Source organism: Pteronotus mesoamericanus, unplaced genomic scaffold (assembly GCF_021234165.1).
Source record: "Pteronotus mesoamericanus isolate MK-2021 breed Mesoamerican mustached bat unplaced genomic scaffold, CSHL_Meso_final scaffold_476, whole genome shotgun sequence".
NCBI classification, from domain to species: domain Eukaryota; kingdom Metazoa; phylum Chordata; class Mammalia; order Chiroptera; family Mormoopidae; genus Pteronotus; species Pteronotus mesoamericanus.
In genome coordinates, this window is record NW_026555318.1 from 827,670 (window position 1) to 837,519 (window position 9,850).

At 55.5% G+C, this 9,850-nt stretch overlaps 2 protein-coding genes across 4 annotated transcripts in view; one reads left to right on the forward strand and one right to left on the reverse strand.

Moving 5' to 3' along the window:
- The window catches only part of ZNF385C (zinc finger protein 385C), a 50,696-nt gene extending 47,883 nt beyond the window's left edge, over positions 1-2,813 (forward strand). For 2 of the 3 annotated variants that reach the window (XM_054593810.1, XM_054593811.1), the window contains exons 6-9: positions 48-341; positions 855-1,051; positions 1,385-1,495; positions 2,000-2,813. In XM_054593810.1, the coding sequence (XP_054449785.1) occupies positions 48-341; positions 855-1,051; positions 1,385-1,495; positions 2,000-2,236 (839 nt within the window). In that variant the 3' untranslated portion in view covers positions 2,237-2,813. The remainder of the gene's footprint in view (positions 1-47; positions 342-854; positions 1,052-1,384; positions 1,496-1,999) is intronic. The other variant, XM_054593812.1, reaches the window with a different exon arrangement.
- A 537-nt stretch (positions 2,814-3,350) lies between these two features.
- On the reverse strand, positions 3,351-7,389 carry NKIRAS2 (NFKB inhibitor interacting Ras like 2). Its single transcript, XM_054593661.1, has 4 exons — positions 7,284-7,389; positions 6,181-6,288; positions 5,584-5,825; positions 3,351-4,967 (listed from the first exon to the last, which is right to left on the reverse strand). Exons 2-4 carry the CDS (start codon positions 6,272-6,274, stop codon positions 4,728-4,730), a joined length of 576 nt encoding a protein of 191 aa, XP_054449636.1. The 5' UTR covers positions 6,275-6,288; positions 7,284-7,389; the 3' UTR covers positions 3,351-4,727.
- Positions 7,390-9,850: the final 2,461 nt, after the last annotated feature.

Below are 9,850 nucleotides of genomic sequence, written 5' to 3' on the forward strand. Positions count from 1 at the left end.
AGCTCGGGACTCACCCTCCTGCCCGACACCCTCCATGTCCCCAGCAGTTCCTGCAGACCCTCCTCCCGGCCCCATGCTCCAGCCACCACTGACCCCGCACCCGATGCCCAGGGAGCCAGCGCACTCAGACCTCTTGGATGCTGCCTCCTCCTCCTCCTCCTCTTCCTCCTGTCCACCCTGCTCCCCGGAGCCTGGGAGAGAGGCACCAGGGCCTGAGCCGGCGGCAGCCGCTGTGGGAAGCGGTGTGAGTGGAGAAGGCAGGAGTGAGAAGGGGCGCCTCTACTGCCCCACGTGTAAGGTGACTGTGAACTCTGCCTCCCAGCTTCAGGCTCACAACACAGGTCAGCGTGCCCCACCGGCTGGAGTCGGGGCGGGGGCGGGGAAAGGGGGAGATGTGGGCAGACTGGAGTTTCTGGGTACTTTGCTGAAGGGCTTAGTAACAGGGGCACTGGGCTCAGGTGTCATGGGGCAGGGCATTTCGGGCCCTCCCACCAATGCCTGAGGAGGGGCAATTGGGAGGAGAAGCAGGAACTGAAGGGTCACTCCAGAGACGACGACGGGAGATACCTCCTTCATCTCCCTTGAGGCCAGGCCCAGAGGAAGGGATTGAGATGAGAGAAGGCAAGCTGACCAGTTACATTGCAAGGCCTTCCTTGAGGGAGGCCGGGTTGAAATGAGAGAAGCTGGGAGGACCTGGTGGAGATGGGAAAGAGAAATCTCATTGGTGGCGAGGAGTGTGTGCCCGGCACCCTCGAAGCTGAAGGGACAGCCAAGCTGATCTAGTTTGGAGGGGTCTCCCTGGCGCTTGCAGCCCCTCTTCGGTGCTGATAGGCTCTCTTTTTCCCTTTGACCAGGAGCCAAGCACCGGTGGATGGTGGAAGGTCAGCGAGGGGCTCCCCGAAGGGGCCGGGGCCGCCCAGTGCCCCGGGGAGGAGCTGGACACAAGGCCAAGAGAGTGACTGGGGCCCGCGGGGGCAGGCAGGGGCCCAGCCCCCCTTTTCATTGTGCTGTTTGTCAGCTCCAGGTCAATTCAGAGACCCAGCTCAAGCAGGTGGGGAGAAGGGAGGCCGGGCGCGGGGCTGGAGCAGGGGTGAGGGAGCGGGACCAGCACCGAGGAGGTGGAAGCGGGTAGGCTGAGGAGAGAAGGCGGGTAGAGCCAGGCCAGGGGGAGGAAGGGGAGGAGGGCTAGCAGGGCAGTGGGCTCCTGGAGGGCAAAGGCCAATTCTCATCCCCCCTCCCTGGGCCACTGCAGGTGACGCCCAGCGAGTGTAGGTTCACTGAGTGAATTGTGGGTAGAGGAGGATGAACTAGTCAAGGATGCTGGGGTAGTCGGGGGTCCTTGGGCTGCTTCATCTTGTTCCCAGTCTGTCTGTCTGTCCATTAGCACCTGAGCAGCAGGAGGCACAAAGACCGCCTGGCCGGGAAACCCCCCAAGCCCTCCAGCCAGCACAGCAAGCTGCAGAAGCACGCAGCGCTGGCTGTGAGTATCCTCAAGGTATCTGTCACCAAGCAACAGGGCTGGGAACCCAGTCAAGTGGGGGTGGGGGGAGGGAGCGGGAAGTGGGGGCCAGCTGGGGAGCTGAGGTAAGAATAAAGCCACCCCCCCCACCCACTTCCGAGGCTGCCTGGGCAGAGAAAGAGCTGGGGTTGGGTTTTAGCTATCTTGGGATCTGCCTAGAGGAATTTCCGGGGAGGTGGGCCTGGGTAGGCATCTCGGGGCAAGAGCAAGGGTGGGCGTGCCATCTCCTGGAAACCATCTCTCCCTCCACCCAGCACAGCCTCTCCCGCGGCCGTCATGACTCTCCTCCTTCTGGGCAGGAAGACAGGTGGTGGAGAAAGCCCTTTGGAATGAATGTTTGGGGGTGGGAGGGGAGGAGCATTTAGGTTTGGAACCCTAAAAGGCATGTTTATCCTGCAGCAAAAAGCCCAAGGACGGAGCTCAGGGCAGGGGGATTTTCCAGGGTCAGACTGTGTCTTGTCCTCTCTCTCTTCTTTGCAGTCTAAGCTGGCCTTGCAGAAGCAACTCACCAAGACACTGGCAGCCCGCTTCCTGCCCAGCCCCATGCCCCCCGCAGCCGCGGCCATCTGCGCCCTACCAGGGCCCCTGGCCCTCCGTCCTGCCCCCGCCACAGCCACCACCCTCTTCCCGGCTCCCATCCTGGGCCCCGCGCTGTTCCGCGCCCCGGCAGGGGCTGTCCGCCCTGCCGCGGGACCCATCCTCTTCGCCCCCTATTAGCCCACCCACGGAGGCCAGGGCCGACTTGCCAGCAGCCACCCTCCCCCAGATGCCTCGGTTCCTCCACCCCCCGGGGGGCCTCTTACAGCCTAGGGGTCCCTGACCAAGCCAGGGAGGGCTGGGCTAGTTCCAAGGGCAGCTGCCCCTCATTCCATCTGGACGGGGGATTCAACTAATAACCCCTGGCCCAAGGGCCATCCCCACCCTCACTCCCCCAGCCTTCTAGGGCTAGTCCTGGGCTCCCCTGCCTCTCCCTGCCTGATTTACAGGGAGCAGACTAAGAAATCCCAAAAGTCTATGCAAAACCCTAGCCCCGGCCTCATGGTGCTCTCATGTCTCCCACTCAAAACCTGTACCCACATGGCCAAAGGCCCTAGAAATCTTAACTTGTAGCCTGGGGACAAGTCTGTGACTGACCTCTACTCCCACGCTCTGGGGAGGCCCTCCCCACTCATTGGATTCTCTGGAGAATGGCGACGAGGGATGGGCTCTCAAGCTGGAGTCGGTTCAACGCTACCTGGACAAGATGAATGTGGGGGTGCGGTAGAGACTGGAGGGGAAAGGGAGCAGTGCTGAGATGGGGTGCAGCTGTGGCGGGGGGTGGTGTGGGAAGCTTTTGGGGGTCTTCGTCTGCTTGAAAAGGATGGGGCTAGGACAGGGGTGGTGAAGATGATGTTCTGGCTGGGCCCAGTTTTAAGAGAGAGTGATCCACCCCCTCTTAGCCTTTTACTGATTTTTCCTGAACCCCAGCTCTGGGGTGGGAGGCGCGGGTCTTCCTCAGACTATGGACCCAGCTAACACCGAACCCCCCTCCCAGGGCTCCCAACTAAAGAGCTTTCCTCTCTAGCTCTTTCCCCCACACTGGTCCCTAGCACTAAATTTGGCCTTCCCTCCTCCCAACCAGCACCCCAAGCCTCCCTCACTGTGAAGGTGAGTGTTGGGATCCAGTCTGATAACCCTACAGACCCGTTACCATGCTGTCAAAATTAACGTTGCCACCTCCTCCTACCCCAGTACTGCTCCCCTCACCCCACAATATGGGACTTTGCCAGTATTCACCTGTATATTTTTAAAGAGATATTTCCAACAGAATAAAGGGGGAATGGGAGGGAAATTTTTTGATAACAGTTGTGGTTTTATTGTGTCCGATGCATTAATAAACAAACATGAAGCCTGAGCCTGCATATGCCCGGCTTCCCTCGCCCGGCCCTGGGCCGCTGCCCTGCTCACCTCCTGGTTTGGCGAGGAGGGGCATGCACTGGAGGTGGCCCGGCTGTGTCCATTAGAAGCGCAAAGTGGGCACAGGAAAGTTGTGGGTCACAAGCTCACTTTACAGCATGTTGAGAGTGTAACCACCCTTCTGAGCCCCAACAGATCTGTCAGCTCCCGAGAAGCTGCTCCTTGTTTGCCTTGTTCTGTTGAGGCATCTGAGGTAAGAAGGGCTAGAGGAGCACCTTGTCCAGCCTTCACCATGGCAGCATACTCATTTGTAACAGGAAATTGATAAATAAAGTCCAGCTATTAGCTGAAAACCACCACAGGAAGGGATGAAGACCAGCGACCATGGGCATGAGGTTCCCCATTGGCCACAAGCAGCCATTCTGGCAACTAGAGAGTGCACTCCTGCCCCCTGGTGGTTGTTGGAGAGCAGTGTCCCAGCCTCCAGGGCAGGTAGGCATAGCACCTTGAAGAGGGGGAAGCAAAGGGTACGTACAGTCAGATGGCCCGAAGGCACGGGCTTTAAAAAGTCACAGGGCTGGAGAGGATCTAAAAGGTCACCTAAGGAAACTCCTGTCACCGTACAGATGAGAAAACTGAAGCTCAGAGAGGCGAAAAGCCTTGCTGGGTCACAAGGCCAGTTGGGGACTCAGCCCAGTTATCATTCCATTCCAACTCAACCCATGGGGCCCACCTGCCCTGTAAGTGGGAGGAAGAAGCGAGACAATGACGGGAAGAGGTCAAGCAGAAAAATCACACTTCCCAAGAGGCTGGCTTCTTCCAGCCAGCCAAGGGACGGCCAGGAGCAAGGTCAGGGTGCTGGGTGAGGAGGCACCCCTAATGCCAGTATGTGCACACACACGATACCTGGACGCCCTCTCCCCAGAGTCCAGGCCGGCGCCGTGTGTGCATGCGTCTGTGTGTGCGGCTGAAGCCTAGAGGCGTGGGACCCGTGATCAGAACCAGACCCTAGACTGGGCGCTTTTGCATGGCAGCTCTGCTTTCCGTCCAGGACAGGTGGAACGGACACTGACCCACAACTGCCCAAGTCAGAGAGGGGCAGATATGATGAAAGCTGGGGTGGAGGGAGAGGTTGGGGGCACTAACCTAGATTATTTGCATTTCCCGGATTTGGGAGGGAGCACAAGTGGCCTGAGCCTGGAACAGCCCCGGCTGCCTGCCCTCGTAGGGAGTTCCCCTTTCCCCTCAACCCATCTTCCAAAGCCCCAGAATCTGGCCTGGGGCTGGGAAGGTGAAGAAGGGATGCAGCTCTTCAGCCATCCAAGGAGCCGCTGCCCTTGTTCTTGCGGCTGAGGGGGAAGGCGGACTTGCTCTGGGGCTGGGTCATCTTGCTGGCCAGGTAGATGAAGGGCTCCAGGAGGGAGCGGCGGTCGGCCACAGAGACCTCCCACAGCTTCACCTTCTCTGACTTGGCCCAATGCTGAGCCACATCTGGGTCCACACGCCGCTGCTCCTGCAGGTCACACTTGTTGCCAAGGACCACGATGGTGACCTGGGGAAGAGGGACAGAGTACAGGCTTATGGACATACCATGGACCTTAGGATTGGGTGCGAGGGCTGGCCACCACCTAGGGGCCCTAAGAGAATGAAAGTCTTGATGGCTGATGTCTCATCTCTTCCTCTATTAGAAACCAGAGTGAGGGGAGGGAAATGGTTGCTTTTCCCTGTCCTTCCTCTCTTCAAATGCTGGCCTCCACCTGGCCCTCTCTCCAGGGGCTCCATTACAAGCCCCGGATCACCCATACCTGCTCATTGCTAGCAGTCAATTCACTTTTGGCTAAATAACTGGTGAGGACACACGCCCAGAATGCCTGCAGCATAAAGAGGGACTTGAGGAAAGAAGAGCTTTCATAACTAAAAGTACGGAACCATTATAAGAAAAGACTAGTGGGGGCTTCATGTGTTAGGTCAGGGACCTCCTGAACTAAAGAGAAGCCTCTTGGGTTGAGCTCTCAGCACGGGCCACCTCTGTGGATGAAGGCACCCTCTAGTGGCCTCCATCGTTCCTCTAGCTCCTAACCCAACTCCTGGAAAACGAGTGAAAAACACAGCCAGGCCAAGCCGGCCCTGGGCCCGCCCTCTCTCCCCACTGGTCCTCCCATACACACCTCCTTCTTGTCCTTGGATTTGTCGATTTCCTTCTTGAGCAGCTCCACACGGTGAAAGGACTCCCGGCTGTCTGTGCTGTAGACCAGGACATAGCCGTCGGTGCAGGAGAAGCAGTGCCGGGGCAGCTCCGTCCCATCTCGGATCCCCCGGGTGTCATAGAAACGCACCTGCTCCCGCACCCCCCGGTCAGTCTCGATGGAGCCCACGTAGATGTCTTCCTGTGTCTCAATCATCTCAGAGCCTGGGATAAAGAGAGCAGACTTGTTTGCAGGGAGGAAGGAGATAGGAAGGAGATGGGAAGCATGAGTGACTGAGTATATCCTGACAGGACTGGATGGCTTATGACTTGGGGGAACAAACATTCATCTCATGCTCATAGCCTGCTGAGCAAAAATGACACTTTGGAGCTTCTCCCCCCTATCTCAGATAGCTGGGTTTCCTTCCTCAGATCTCAATGCTGTGGAGCCGGAGAACACGGTGTAGACACTTGATTCCAGGAGCAGAGTTTTAACTTCTCTGTTATCAAATCCTAGTCCTCGTTCTTCAACTTCTTCCACCATTCTGACACGCCCCCCCCCAAAAAAAAACACACTCACCCACTACATGGTTCCCGTACAGAAGCTGCTCCAGGATTGATGTTTTGCCCACAGATGCCTGGCCACACACGACCACCTTGCAGCTCTTCCCCATGCTTGGCCTTCAACCTTGAAGAACACAAGCACACCTGGGTGAGGTGGGAGCAACACGGGGGGGCACACCTGCCATAGCTGAGGGCCCACGTTCTGAGCGGCATACAGAAGGGATTCAGTACCGTCCCCTATTCTAGTCAGAGTATATGCCAGAAATTATGTGTCTATGCCCACTAGTGAACAGAGAACTGTATTTTATTCATCTGTATTATTCCCCACGCCTGGCCAGTAACTGTTGATGCACAGTAAACATTGTCATAAAAGTGGGAAGATGCTAGTTTAAATGAAACACTGGCAAGGTTTTCTCTGTGCACAGGACTCAGACGACTGGTTTACTCAGGGGAGATTGTGCGCCGCTTCCTCTTTTTAACCCTGACCCCACGGAGAAATTAGTAGGAATACTCTTTTGTGTGGGTATGTTGTAAGCAGTTCTTTTTGGTGAACAAGTAAGGAAAATACTGTATTTTGCTTTTCTGCATGACTTATCTCCACAATAATTAATTTCCTCTGGTTCCTAGCCAAGTCCATGGCTAAGGTGAAGACCATCAGACAAGAAAAGGAGTGAAGGAATCTAAGAGGGGAAAAAAGGATTCCAGAAAGGAGACAATTTCTGCCGCCCTTGGATTGACAGACCCAGATGAGAAGGCTCGTTCACAGAAAGTCCTTCTCCGAAGAGATCCCATAAATCTCGAAGGCATCCCAAAACACAGCTTCCCAGAAGCAGCCCCAGATTCCTCCCGAGAGCAGGAACACAAAGCTCACTCCTCGAAAGGCTTCCAAACAGAAACCTCTCCGGAGGAAACAACTCAAAACACACCCTCCCACCCCCGCCCACAGGGACCCATACAGTGAGTCCCACAATTAATAGACACCCCAAGGCAGACAACCAGCCGGGCCTCCGCCACTAATTTCCCCACCAGGGGACCCCCAGAGGGAATCACAGGCGGCAAAGTTCTGCCACCGAAAGCGGCCCCAACGCGGTGGCCGATCCCAGCCTTCCAGCTCCGTACCTCCCGGGGCTCTGGCAGCACCCAGGCCGGGACCCCAGAGCCGCGCGGGGACCAGGGGAGGGGCAGCACAGCCACAGGACCCCGTTCTTCCGGATCGGTCCAGGCTCGGTCCGGCCACGCCCCCCTACCCCGCGGCAAGATGAATTCCGGCGGCCGAAGAGCGGGCGCCGTCCGTCCAGCGCCCCCAGAGGCCGGCGGGGAAAATGACGGCCAAGCCCCCAACTGGTGGTGCGCCGGAGGACGCGGTACTAGGTTCCTGGGCTGCGGGGTGACTTTGTGGTTGCCTGATGCCCAAATATTCTTTTTCTAAAGGCCTCGATTGTACAGTAATATTTAATTTATCCTATTGTTTATTCATCAAGTGTATTGTAAACGCCTACTGTGCCCGGTACAGGACCACGTACCTGGAAAACTGGTCGAGTTAGACACTGTAGCTGCCTTTAAGAACGTCACCATCTAGAGGAGCTAGACATCTAATCCTAAAATCACATACAGTACACCATGGTAAGAACTATTACAGAGGTGCGATGGGAGCACAGAAGAGGGGCATTTAACTCAGGGGTTGTGGGCTTCACGGAGGAGTTCTTGGAGTAGGTCATGTCTGTGTTAAGTTTGAAGGACTTGGGAGGAAAGGGTGGAGAAAGCATGGCAAAGATGCATGGCATTTTTCTGGAACTATAAGTGCTTGGGTTCAATACTGATGGTAGAAAGGAGCCAAATACTCAAAGGCCTTGTGTAGTAGGCCAAGGGTTTCAAACTGTGCCCTCACAGCAGTGGAAAGCCATTGGTAAGTTTTATTGGAGAAACATGATCAATTTTTGCGTTTAAGGTCAGTCTGGCAGAAGTCTGAAGATTGGAGAGAGATGAGACTGGGGCGCCAGTCAGGAGACTTGGTAGTATTCCAAGTTTTTAAAAAAAGAAACGATGAGCGCCTGAATTGGGATGGAAAGGAGACAGATTAGAGAGACTTTTGGTAGGATAATCAACAAGGCTTGGCGATAAATTGGGAGACAGGAGTGAGAAAGAGGGAGAAATGCGTGATGCCTCCGATCTGTCTCATTTGATGGCCAGATGAATGCTGAATCCATTCAACAAGATGAGGAATTCAGCAGAAGAGAATCAAGTACAGCATTTAGTTTTTTTTTCTGTTGTTGAGGGGTGGGGAGAGAATAACAAGTTCAGTTTAAATATGTTAAGCTTCAGGGATTTGTGAAACATCCAAAAGATACCAAAAGTAGAGTTGGATATGCAGATCTGAACTCAGCAGAGAGGTCTAGATTGGAGATGCCGACAGAGTTGAGAGTCACCAACAAGGTTACAGCTGTGGGTGTAGATGAGTTGGCTTAGATGCAGAGAACACAAAGTGGGAAGATGGTGAAAGAATGTCTCCTGCATTAGACTGTAGACTGATTGGCATGCAGGGCAGCTGGTGAGTTTGTGCCCTCCCAACTTAGAATAGGGAGAGTGAGCAGGCACTTTGGAGAGGGCTGGATACATGACCTCTCTATCCCAACCTGCTGAGCCTCTCCCATTCTCCCCTACCTAATGGTGAGTTTGGTTTGAGCTTCCTTGGCAGCCTGGTAAGTAGGGGTCATGCAAGCAGCATATGGACAGTGGCACATAGTTTTACTAAAGGAAGAGGATAGATCCCTTTGGAATTCTCTTGCCCCCTTATTGTTTGAGTTTCCCCCATGGCTTTAAGTTTTTAAACTCAAACTCCCTCAACTTAACCTCAGAAAACCCCAATTTAATTCAAGTCTACAAATATTATTGGTTTGGGTGAGGTAAAGCACTACAAAGATGATTACGCTGTGTCCCTGCCCTGAGTTCCAGATTCAGATTGCATTCTGCAAGACAAGCGTGCTGAGCAGGGAGTTTTTATGAGAGGTGGGACTACTTGGGGCACTGGGGCAGGGACCTCACCCCATGAGCTACCTTATAAACTCGAGGGCAGGGTCTGGGGGGCTGTGCCACTCTTCCTAGGCCTAATGCTGAGATGGCACTCCCAGGCGGCTGACATGAAAGCAGCATCATAAAAGGGTCAGCGTCATTAGGGTGATGAACCAGTTGGTGCTTGGAGATCCAGAGGGGATGAAAGGCGCGGGGTGAAGCCGTCCTGCGTTCCCCTGGCTTGGTTGGGCAGGGCTATCAGGGGCCGATGAAAGCTAAGGAAACCGGGCTCAAAGTGTCTTTTCTCGCTTTTCCCGGGAGGAGGCTGTGGACACACTCCAAGGTCTGAAAGGTAGTAGTGGGGGTTCTTTCCCTCCGAAGTCCTGGGTGACCGGGTCCCCACCCATCTCAGACTCCCCTGAACCTCACAAAAGACGCTCTAGGATTGGGAGTTGCTATGGCAACGAAGCTCTCGGAATACTGAGAAAAGCCAAGGTATACAGAGGAGAAACTCTCCTATACTCCCTTTCGATCTGTAGTTAAAGTGGCGCCTCCCACGCACAGGAACCGTCCCTGGGGTCCCGCCCCGGCGCGGAGACCACCGTGGACCTCCGGGGACGGGAGGCCACTCTGGCCCCAAGCGGAGCCTCTCGCTGGTAGACGGGCCCGAGGGAGCC

Bases quoted from the DNA above. Each gene is read 5' to 3' on its own strand.
- NKIRAS2 (XM_054593661.1), bottom strand. From the start codon at position 6,274: ATGGGGAAGAGCTGCAAGGTGGTCGTGTGTGGCCAGGCATCTGTGGGC. The intron at 5,826-6,180 runs GTGAGTGTGTTT...TCTTTATCCCAG, and splicing joins GTACGGGAACCATGTAGTGG to GCTCTGAGATGATTGAGACA. The intron at 4,968-5,583 runs GTGTGTATGGGA...CCTCTTCCCCAG, and splicing joins AATCCAAGGACAAGAAGGAG to GTCACCATCGTGGTCCTTGG.